Source organism: Homalodisca vitripennis, chromosome 5 (assembly GCF_021130785.1).
Source record: "Homalodisca vitripennis isolate AUS2020 chromosome 5, UT_GWSS_2.1, whole genome shotgun sequence".
In the NCBI taxonomy this organism is placed as follows: domain Eukaryota; kingdom Metazoa; phylum Arthropoda; class Insecta; order Hemiptera; family Cicadellidae; genus Homalodisca; species Homalodisca vitripennis.
This window is the reverse complement of record NC_060211.1, coordinates 85,432,876-85,445,683: the sequence shown is the minus strand read 5'-3', so window position 1 is coordinate 85,445,683 and position 12,808 is coordinate 85,432,876. Positions and strand designations below refer to the sequence as shown.

Here is a 12,808-nt window from a genome sequence, read left to right as displayed (position 1 = left end):
AAACAAGTAACATACGTGTGAACACGCTCTGGTTTGCTTTGAATAAAATGAATGTTACACACGGTAAGCAGTGGGTTGCAAAGAGTGTTGAAATATGCAAAACGAACGAAATATACAAAAGCTATGAATATATATATATCACCGATGGCGACAGGACTTTAAAATATACCATGTTGAGTCTCTGTACTCTTTGACTTGTACTTCCAACTGTAATAGAACATTATTGTGTCTATTGTTTATGTGGCTATTTTAAGCCGTTCCTTGAATGAATTTTTCAATCAACCTTATTAAATATTCACCGAAGAAAAATGGCAAATAAGTGGTATATTTATGACGTTGACTGTTTGGAAGGTTTTGTTTAACGATACACAGACACATATTATGCACATTTACGTATATAAATATGTATCTTATTAATTGTAAAACTGCCGGAAAATGTAATTTTCTTGATTACATTCAATCACATGCATTTACAAGGGAGACGTTGAAGGAGACAGTTCCAGGTAGTGTTAATGTAATTCACATACATGGGACGTTCTTCTCTTAAAGAAAGGAAATTTTGAATCCCTCAGTGAAGATAAAATAAATTACTAACGAGATAGAGAGATCATCTGCTCATGCTGGACGCGTGTGTTGATTGACAGTCCTCATTCAAGTGTTGTACACTTTAATTGCCATTATACAACGTGTAACTGTAACTATTTGGCAAATGCAATTAACTATGCTTGTGGCATAATCGTACAAGCAGGCAAGCAATGGACATGGTTGTGGTCACATGAATACATGCAGTCGTGGCTAATTGGATGACGGAGTGAACAAGATAATCCTGGGTATTAACGGGCGAGGAGATGAAGTGTTGGTGGGTATGTGAATGTTTATTGTGTGCGAACTTCTAAATAAATGATTTATATTTTAACAAACGAGACCAATTCCTACTTGGTCAGAAATCTATACAGAAACTTGTAAATCTTGTAAGAAAAAATCTTGTAAATCTTTTACAATTACAGTCCAAGTATTATTCTTGACAAACATTCGTCTGACAGTTCATGAATGAGTGTTCTGGAAAACAACACTAAACGTCTTCTACTCGTGCATTAAACTTGCAGCAACATTTTCTTGTACGAATCGATTGTTCCCGGTTAGTGATCATTTCAAAGATTGTTAGAAATATAAAACAGTAAAAATAACGATTTAAATTCTGCTCCGAATAACTCGTAGAGATTTAGTTCGGACTTTAAAGATTTTTATATTTTAATTAATTTACATTAACCTGCTTAAAAAGCGAGTACTGGTAAGCTGTCCTAATGTTTTCTTTATCTATTAGCAATATATGCGATGAAATATATCCTTAAGGAATAACAAACGCCCAATATTAAATCAAAATATAAGTTATTGACTTACGATAATCTCTAAGGAGGAACCTCTCATACAGTTCTCATACTTTCTGCTTACCTGTAAAAACAGAATCATACAGTTAATAACAATTGAAAATTAAAGTACATGCCTCTTTCATTAACACAATAATTGCTACGGGGATTCAGATTGTGGGGCGTTAAGTTTATTTGGATTGGTTTCTCCTAACATTTGTTTAGCTGTTATATTTGAATCTGGTTCATGACAACGACATCAAAGCGTTTTCCAGTCCACAAAATGGCTCTTCAAATTAAACTGCGTTGAAACAAGGTTTTGTTTCGGACAGTACGAAACGACCTGTTACTCTTGTTAAAGCATTCCGTGAGGCGTGACGGATTTTGAAATATTACCGGCCAACAGGACAACTCTTGCTGTAAAAATATCAGTAAAGGTCTTGATTGAAAAAGTAAATACTTCAAACTGTACCTCGCAGAAGTTACATTATACATATTTTCATTATCAATCACATACCATCGAGCCTTAGTTAACAATTCTATTACAAAATACGTAGTTATAGTAACAATTAAAACAGTTTTTTAAACAATTTTACGGAGTTTAACTATGAGAGTTGATGCTATATTAATGAGCCAAGCTTGGCTTCATTACGGGCGAAACAACTATGTCCACCTCAACTGGAATTTCAGTTCTGATAATCACTTCAAAAGAAATTATGGTTTGCATAAAACATGACCTTTGTACGACTGGAAAACAGATTATACTGGAACGAGTGAAAGGACTGCTATTAGAGTTTAATATTGGTAGACTACATTTTAGCTTAAATGAATTCAATTTTTATTACATGAATTCAATGACGAATTTGATCTAAAGTTTTATTATCTTTTAACTATCAGCATCAATATACACAAAGTACTTATTCTTGGGAGACTATATAGATTTTCAGTTTAAAAACTACTTCGAGGTATTATTGATAAGGATAAAAAAGAACACACATATATATATATATATATATATATATATATATATATATATATATATATATATATAAATATACACACCTAAAACAGGTTTATATTCTCTTTAAATGTCACGAAAAAAGCCATTAGGTTACTGCAGATAAATATAAACTGTATAAATATTTTTTTTAAAATGAATGAAAAAGAACGTGAGGATAAAAAAAACAAACAAACATTCTAAATAAATACTATAGATCACAAGCTATGAAAGACCTTCTCGGGTGTACCGTTTGTAGTACCAATTGGTATACAGTTTCACCTTTGTTTTAAATTTTGTAGTAGATTAAGATAAAAAATTGTAGGATTATAGGTCTATCGAAATTATTAAATATGCAATTTACTCTCCACTCTTTCAAGAAACGTAATTTTCTTGTGTAATTTTTGTAATTTTGTAATTTTCTATTGTAATTTGTAATTTTCTTTTTAATTTCTCTTTAATTAACTCTTTAAATTATCAAAGACAATTTAAGGAAACATGAAGTGCTAACAATACATTTATGAATATTTTTCTATGACTATAAGATTACTCAATTCACCATAGCCGTCTTATTCCCAAGTAAAATGTGAACACAGAATCAGGATTCTGGAATGAATAAAGTGTGAATAATGGAAACAAGCCGTTTCGAAGTTTAGAATCCTCTTAAAGTTCAAAAATAAATCATAAGTTTAAGAATTAAAAGAGGAAACTAATAAATATATAGTGATGTACACACTAAATTCAAAATTAACAACAACAAAAAATCAAAAGTTCAAACATACTGAATTCCGCGGCAGTAAGTGGAAGCACAAACGTATTAGAACGGAACAATGCCGTTGTACCGCTGAAACACATGATACGCCCACTACAGCTGACATAATGGTAGGAGGAGCAAATCAAACAAGGATTTAGAGCATAAATAAATTATTGAGCTGAATTCCTAGTTAATTTAGTTTGATTAAGATTATGTGTCACTAGTTAATGGTTTTAGGAATAGCCTTGTTGGCATTTTCCTTAATGTGCGATGTATTGGGTTTTTTAAAGTACATAATATTTTTTGTAATTGTTTTCATGAACGCTATTATTCTAAACATTTTATATAAATATATGTAAAATTTTCTTGCAAATCATATATCCCTGTTGATGTCATTGCATGATTATTTGTTTAGATTTCTACTTAGACATATTTTATTATTATTGTTGGTCCCCATACGTTATTTATTGTTATCACTTAATATCTAGTCTTCATTGTATTGTACTTACCGTGCATGCTAGCTTAGTTTTATATTTATTTGGTATATTACGCATATTAGGTTCCTTTAAAGTATTAAACACGTAGTGATCTAGCTGTCTTGAACATTACTGTAACTTGTTGTAAATGGTTTTCAGTTGATAAATAAATAAGCAAATGAATAGTCAAAACGTTTTTACAGATATAAATACCCTTTAAAAATATTTGTAAATATTCCTTGATTAATGAAAAAGAGAAGTCTTGGTGTGAAAAAGATTTAAAAATCCCTACTTTGGTTAGATTACGTAGAGCTTTACAAGATTAGATTCATGATAATATCAACACTCTACAAACAATAAAGGAGATGTGAATACTGTCCCTACAACGAAATACTATACAACGATAAACTATTAAAATAATATAATTAGATTGAATAAATATATATTGGCTGAGGTTTAGCGAAGCATATCACTCGAGGAGACATTTCATCTCTGTCTGTCTCTACATCGAAAACGAAGTTTACCTATAGACTTGCAATTTTGCACTATTTAAGCAAAATCGAGTTTCATGATGGTGCATGTCATTAAGTGAGATTTTTCTGAGCGTTAGCGCACATTTTACATTATTCTTATGGGTAACTAAGATGGCAACGACAAAACTGGCAATAAATAAATTTGTAAATAAACTGACGAGAATAATGCAATACTTTGCATCATAAATGAGTACTAGTTACAACGTAAACATTTTATATTAACAATATACAGTTAACAATTGTAATTTTCTAGATTCATTTACTGTCTAGATGGAAATCGAAATACAAATCAATATATTCAAATTTGTGTAATTTGAAAACTTTGAAGTGTTCAAAGTTTGAGTACAGATTTGTAAACTCTAAAAAACCAAAAAACTTTTTGAACAGCATACTTTCATTCAAATGTGCTTTAACTTAAATTCCATTTGGCGTCCAAAATAGTTAGTGAATTGTAAAAGAAAGCCGTTTTGTTAGGTTTAAATAAAGCTTTCCTTGTATTATTAGGCAATTCAAACGAAAACATTTAAAAACGAATTTATTAAAACTTTGTTTAAACTTTTTTATAAAACATTGATGAATTCAAGAAAGTAATATTTGTACATTTTTAGCAATATAATGGAACCCGTATTGGAGCTACCAAAATAAAATGTAAACATAATGTTTCTACAGGAAAATTTGGTTTTTGTTTAACGATATTGCACAAATAAAGCTACTATTTTGAAAACAGCAATTTTGAAATATATAATAGGATAAAACCTCTTAATAATTAATTGTCAAAGAGATTATTTACTTCACAGAAACAATGCATATATAGAACCAAGGGCGGTTCTTAGACTGTTAGGTTGTGACCTTTTTATTAATGTTGGTTTTAGTCGCTTTAGAACTAAGAGTAAACACAAAATATCCTAACATTGATAGTAAAAGAAAAAATTAAGTAAGAATAAAGTAAATACTATGCAAAAATTTAAGCGGTATATCACGTGTAGATAGAAGTGAAGAACGCCATTTGAGGTAGCAGCTTGTGCGGAATATAGTAGTGGGGAGGGGAGGGCGCTGTGGGGAAGCAAGAAGAGTTAATGTAAGATTTGACCGAGGTTTTGTACCACTGAGGTCCTGCAATCACTGTCTTCCATTTCACTATACACCGGTCGTCATCATCCATGTTTCATGAATAAAATTCGTTTAAAAAACTCCAATGTTAGGAAGAAAAGGTGGCGAAGGTGAACAAATTTCCCCTGGTATCACGTGACTCATCATTCTGGGCCAGGTGTTAAGGTTGAGTGTGACCGTGCCATGCCGACGTTTGCAACGTCCTTCACCGTAGTATAAGGCTGCGGCTCTCTAACCGAGAGGTCAGCGGTTACAACGGACTTTGTCCGTTTTCCCGTAAAAACCTTTAGTGTTATCTATTAAAATACCATTAGCATTGAAAGAATCTCATTTAAAAAATACACCACTACAAGGAAAGTAGTTTTAAATAACCTCAAAAGGAAAAGTCCACAGTAGTCGACCTTGAGAAGCAGCCTCGATATTCAGGCACGTGTAATCCTCTTCCATATACCTCGTGGATGAGTTCTATTTTCAATAAGCAATCGGTTAATTCTGTAGCTATAGTTGTTCAATTTCTCCTATTCGCACCATGTTCTAAGAATATGGTTTTTTCCAAAAAGAATTTAGCAAGTTCTACTGATGGGTAAGATGATATGAAACTTATCACTGGGTGGTTAACTCACCGAAAGCTTGTTTTAAATAAGGCATAATGTTTCCATCATTATATTCTAGGGTCCAAATGCTGTTTTACACATTAGACTCAGTAGAATTTTGCAAACGTCTTGTATATGAAGTGTTATATTGGCTAATGCAATTATAGTTGAAGTATAGGGTTAGTTGAAGCTTTAATTTTAGAAAGTTAATCAATTATAAATCAGATACTTGAACTTTAAACAATATAGGACAAATTTTAACGATCAGAGCTTGGTAGAGCGAAACAAGTATCTATGTACTCGTAATTATGTACTACGATCCTTAATCTCACCTTCTTCGTCATTACCAACATGGAATATTATGACATCATAATATGAATTAATGGCTAAACACTTTCAACCCTATTATTTATATTTGTTTACTTGCCAAAAATTCCAATAATCATAAAAATCCTATCCTAGGATGTGTTCTAAGTAACTACGCGAATGTTTGATAACGGGATAATTTAGTCGGTGGGTTGTTAATTGCGTAGTCTTTGACGAGAAAGCACATTGCCGGAGTTTCATGGTGCGTAACGTTCACCGTGGAATAGAAGGAGCCATATATAACTTCATAACCATACAAGGCAACAATATATAAGAGACCAGGTTGAGTGAGAGAGAGCACAGAACCAACATGGTCAGTCTGGTAGCTACAGTGTGTCTGGTGGCTCTGGTCGGGGCAGACCATTACGACTTTGGATTTGGGCTCGGGGACCACAACTTCGGAGGACATGAACAACACCATCACGAACATGTCAAGACCATCACGCTGACCAAGAAGGTACCGGTCCCTTATCCCGTCACAGTGGAGAAGAAGGTTCCTTACCCTGTGAAGGTGCCAATTGACAAACCGTACCCTGTCCATGTACCCAAGCCGTACCCGGTCTACGTTGAGAAGAAGGTCCCTTACACGGTGAAAGAATACGTCCCACAGCCGTACACGGTGTACAAGAAGGAGCCGTTCACGGTCAAGGTGCCCGTTGACAAGCCGTATCCTGTCCACGTCCCGAAGCCTTATCCCGTCGTGGTGGAGAAGAAAGTACCTTACACAGTGGAGAAGCACGTGCCATACCCTGTCAAAGTGCCTGTGGACAAACCTTACCCCGTCCACGTGCCTGTAGTCAAGCACGTGCCGTACACTGTAGAGAAGAAGGTGCCGTACAAGGTGGAAGTGCCTGTGGAGAAACCAGTGCCTGTGCCTGTGCCCAAGCCTTACCCTGTGTATGTGGAGAAGAAGGTGCCTTATACAGTAGAGAAGCCGGTACCTTACCATGTCAAGGTGCCTGTCCACGTTCCTGTCCATCATCACAAGCTATCTCACGACTTCAGCCATGGTGACTTCCAACAAAACAACTACGAGTCTGAAGGGCATTATGGCCACGAAGAATATAGCCATTGAGGTACAAGTATATTGTTTATAATTAATTATATTAAGTTAGTTAATTAAACTAATGTTATTTATAGACTGAACTTTACTTAAAAGTTAGATTATTTATCAATTCTGAACTTTTGTTACATATTGTTACATAAGAACTATTGTATTTTTACATTAGTACATTTTTAAATAAAACCTTTACATTTTGAATATTGTTTTATTTTGTTTTGTCAAATTTATTCTTATGTTATGTATTTTGAAAGTTTAGGATTTTTTGGCTGTTTCTTTTATGGAAAAATTGTTTAAAGTTTCTGTAATATATGACGGATAATTCTTATCGTTTTGTCCAGTTTTATGTATAATCCTTTTACATTTTTTTTTAAGTATAAAGTATTGAATTAAATATTTTAATGAAACAATTACAATTTTACAATTTAAACTATTTTTTATACAACGAGGATAAAAGATTTAGAATATTTAAAACTTTGAATTGTGAAATAAGTCTATCTTTCACAGTGTGTAATAAATTAAGTGAAACATTTGTGTATACAATTTTCTATTTTTTATGTTTTATCTCATTCAATTCTATCTGCCGGATCTATCAGGCTACAAAAACTGAATTATAATTTTTGGTTTAGCTAATAAAATTAAAACAAAATACTGTTACATGCCCAAAAATGACACTTTTGGGACATAATGGTAAGTTTAAGAACGCTTTTAATTTTAACATGCAACATATTTATTTTAAAAACCTCCGAACTCACAATATTTACCGCTAAAATTGTACTACGGTAAACGTATATAAAGTACAGGCAAAACAAACTGCTTCTATTATTTATTATATTGCAGCTCTTTCGTTCATTATAAAGAAACAAAGTTTTTCTAGAATAATGAAATCCCCTGTCTGAAAATTGTAAATTAAGAACAATCTTCTCCCAACTTTCCATAACTGAAACATTTTAAACATAAGGAACATCAAAAGCAACGTTAGTAAATAGAAATTGTTAAATATCATCCTATCTCTTTTAATGAATCAGATGAAAATTCAATAAAAACAAACATGTTTTGTATTTAAAGTTTGGAAATATCTCAAATGATGATTAAAATGAATAAAATGATTAAAATTAATTAAAAAAACTGGTTTTATACAAATTTTTCAAAAAGTTTTTTTGTTAACGAATGCCTCTCACACAAAATTACACGGCACGCTGTTTCAATATTATCAGAGAAGTTGGGGTCCGACATTGTCTTATCTTTACTACCACTCATTTAAATTTAGCTTTCCCATTTCTGTTTGACTTCTGAAATTAAAACCATTACCAGGATTTCTTTCATCTCTTCGTTGCTCTTATCATATTTTATGACATAATTCCAGTTCGTACTTGTGTAATAATTTGAGTTGGTAGATAACTTCACCATGAATCGAAGTTATTTGAAAGCTTTTGATTTATTACAGGTTCTAGATTAAGTATATTTACTTCCAAAGAAGTTTTTATAAAATTAGCAATCCAAAATCCTTTTAAAAGGACTCATATTGAGTGACGTTCACGAAAGTGTCGGGCCATTCCGTTGATTTTGCAAGACATTTTTAGAAATGCTTGCACGTCTCTAACATGAATTTATGACAGTTTTCCTCAAACAACCTCCTACAATGTGTTTTAAAAGTTATAGTTGACGAAGTTTGAATTGTCTAGATATTAAACACTTTGTAAACAATTATAAACTTTTAATTTCATGTCTTAGAACTAACCAAGGAAAAGGATTTCTTAAATTACAAACTGAACTGATTTTTCTAATGATTTCAAAGAAGAAGTCCTCTTTCTTGATTCTAGGATCACAAGTATTGTCTGTTCCAAAAGAGTGTTGTAGAACATAATTGGTTTTATTGTTAACAAATTGTTACACAGTAAATAAATAACTAACACCATCTATGTGCACAATAAATGTACAAAGTATATGGGTTATGCACCAGGACTAACCTCCTGATAAAAATCTATAATAACAATTGTTAACTTTGCTACTGAAAACACTAAGTGCAGTATTTCATAATGCAATATTTCAACTCATAAGCTAAAATCATTTATGTACACTACAAAATGAATCAAGTGATTTTTAAATTGAATTCACGACACGTTATTCATCAGAACCTCATAAAAACATAGTTTTACTATATCCATGGCTATTAATAAAATTTATTTGAACTGGAGACTTAAATTATTGAAAGCCTTTAACTAAATCAATTAGAGATGCAGATCATCTGACACTGGTAACTAGTTTTACCTCACTCTCTGACTTATTTCATAATAGTAGATACGGATCTACTGAAACAGTGCAACCAACACTAGTGCAAACAATTAGACAACATGAAAACTTTCATCTATACTGTATGAGCTGAATTAAATCAATTAGAGATGGAGTTCAGGTCATGTTGATAACTAGTTTGACCGATCTTTCTGGCTTATTTTACTTATCATAGTATATACGTAGCAGTCATCACTAATTCTCACAATTACAGAAGATTAAAGCTCTAATGTGTACTGCAATATTTTAATTTCATTATTAAGAGATTGAGTTTAGCTCACGCTGGTATCTAGCTTGGTATTTCCCCCTGTCATGGATATGCTTCAGCCATGACTAATTCAAATAATTGCAGACAATTAAAGTTATATGCAAGATTTGGATGTAATTAATTAGAGATTGAGTTCAGCTCACGTTGGTAACTAGCTTTGCCTACTTCTGAATCATTTTCCTTTTCATAGATATGTTGCAGCCATCACCGAAGCAGACAATTACAGAAGGTGTAGCTCTAGCTCTCATATGTACTGCAAGATTTGGATGTAATTAATTAGAGATTGAGTTCAGCTGACGTTGGTAACTACTTGTTGCTTTGCCTACTTTTGAATTATTTTCATTTTCATAGATATGTTGCAGCCGTCACTGAAGCAGACAATTACAGAAGGTGTAGCTCTAGCTCTCATATGTACTGCAAGATTTGGATGTAATTAATTAGAGATTGAGTTCAGCTCACGATGCTGACTATCCTCAGTTGCCACTCTAATTGGTTTTCATTATTTAGAAATGGACTTACAGCGCACGTGGTTAACTGTCTCTCTCTCTCTCTCTCTCTGATATTTTCTATAATATTAGTCCCTGTTGTATCCGACAGTGGGTCAAACAGAGTAACACAAAAGCTGATACCAGTCATGTGTACTGCACAAATCGTATCAAAGCGCTTACAGATTAAGTTCTTCTGCTCACGGTGTTTACTCGCCAGAACTGCCTCTCTCACTGATTTCTCTTATCGTTACAGTTTTTTGAAAGTACTGTTGACTCTGGAAAAAAATGTAGGTGAAATCTCTCTTGTGTTTTGGAGTATCCCAAACAAGCATTGCTTTGAACGATATGAACTATGTTAGATCATTTTAATTATTTAAAATATACATTTTACAAGCTTTGTAATACAAAAAATGTACATCGCGACAATTAAGAACACAAACATTTCGGTAAATACATTAGATTGTCTAAGTTGTAATGAAATGAAAAAGTGTATTGTATACAGCAAAATAAGAAATCGCAATAATCGTATGTTTGTACAGATGTTTCAATATTCTTTCTAAGTTTGTCTTGTTCAAATACAGGCGTATAACAGTTTTCACAGCACAGTAAAAGCCTGGTATAACCGTCGGTTTTTATGGCATATTGTCACAGTAAGAAATATCAACCAATATGCGCCTTTGAGGAATCGAAAATCAACGTAACATTTACAAGAAACTGGTCATTTGATTATCTTAGTTGTCCTAGTCTCTAATTAAAATCCCTAGTAATTCCTTTAGTCTTGAGGTTTTTTATCCTCCAATGTTTATCTCTCTAAATTCGTAGTTTGTCAAATTGAAGAATTAGGAGTTTCTCAGAAATATTTACACCTGAGGCACAGACCTGAGATGGGATTCTTGGGTTTTCAATTTTGGAATATTTTTAATCACGCCTGAACGTTCTTGGCTTCCCTCGGGCAGTTTGACGTTGGTTCGGATCCGTCTCTCTAGTTGGTTCTCTGAATTACCCGGCACACTAGATTTAATTAAATGTAAATATTTAAACCCTATTTCAGTGGAATTCATTTATTCTTCAATCGATATTCTCTGGAGCCTCATTTTACGGCCAGTTCTCTTCAGATAATAGACTTTTTACAATAAATCCTACAAATACTGATAAAACACAAATTTTTTTAAACGTTTCAGACGAATTCAATAAGTTATTGTAAACTGTCACAGTATTGCTGTTAAAGTTATTGTCAACTTGTGGTCAAGTTTTATAATTATAAATTACAGTTGTAACACGGTTTTGAAAAAGCTGATCACACTTCAACTTCGTAAAAATTCATATTCACGTATCCAATTTTAAATAAGGCGTATTTTTGTTACTTAAGGAAGGATGTATTTTGTAGATTAAAATGAGTTCTACAGTTAAGTAGAACACAAGAGTGGAGAAAACGGCAGTAAAATTGCTATTTATAAAACATCATTTAAGAAACGCCAAGAAAAGGCCTAATTTGTGAGTCAAAGAGCGAATTAAGCGCAGGAGCTCAGAGTAACTTGACACGAGAATTAGCTAGCCCCATGTCATATATAATTCATGTCTCTGTCAGCTGCGAACACCAGATTTATTATACTTTCTATCTGAGTTTCTAACTAATCATATTTAGGCTCTTGTATGTATTCATGTTAAGGGTAAAGTTTAATATCTATATTAGCTGACATTGCAAACTTTAAACATCAACACTGAGTGTATTTTTTATACTTCATTGAACATCAAGATTCCAGTTGTAGTATTGCTACTTATAGGGTAGATGACAAAAAACAAAAGTAAAATATTTTCACATGGATGAAATTAGGATTATAAAGGGAATCTTTTACGTTATCTTGATGGTCTTCACAGGGAATGTACCTCCACGACATCTTATAAAACAGAAAAAAGGGAAAGTTGGTACCAAGTCAAGATTTTGATCTCATAATTCTATTTCAGCTATAGCTCAAAGCGATAGAGCTTTTACTCTCAAAGGGTGCAACCGTTTTTCTAAAAAAAGTGCGTTAGGATAATGGTAGGCTTTATTTAATTCAAAGTTATTAAATTAATATTAACAATTAACTAGACATATAGATGTTCCACATACAACACTCAAATACATTAAAATTTGCCTCCAAGTCACATACCATTTCTGTAAAATTTTTTTAAAACATGGTTTGTTGGGGCAGTCTGCAATTTTAAAATACCTATGTAACGTAAGGAGAAAATATGACATACAGGTTTAAATTAAATATTAAATAAGTCAAAGCATATAATCCATTCATATTAATCAGTCAAGATATTAATTCTATTTTATTTTAAAATTATTTCAAGAATTGAGAAAGTGTAGCCCAATTAGACACTACAGCAAATATTGACTTAGATTTTATTGCTGACACATCATTCTATGTGTGTATATTGTATTCATATGGTTGATTTTAAATAATTATATTTTAATTCAGTTGTGTTTTAAATCACCTGAAAAACAAAAAGATAAA

General features: G+C 32.3%; 2 protein-coding genes across 2 annotated transcripts in view; one reads left to right on the top strand and one right to left on the bottom strand.

Annotated features, from left to right (window-relative positions):
- The window catches only part of LOC124362458 (disks large 1 tumor suppressor protein-like), a 713,149-nt gene that overhangs the window by 230,746 nt on the left and 469,595 nt on the right, over positions 1-12,808 (bottom strand). The window lies entirely within an intron of this gene.
- LOC124363981 (titin-like) overlaps positions 1-12,808 on the top strand; it is a 122,527-nt gene that overhangs the window by 16,883 nt on the left and 92,836 nt on the right. Inside the window, exon 3 of the mRNA XM_046819252.1 lies at positions 6,515-7,157. Coding sequence (XP_046675208.1) covers positions 6,515-7,157 — 643 coding nt within the window. The remainder of the gene's footprint in view (positions 1-6,514; positions 7,158-12,808) is intronic.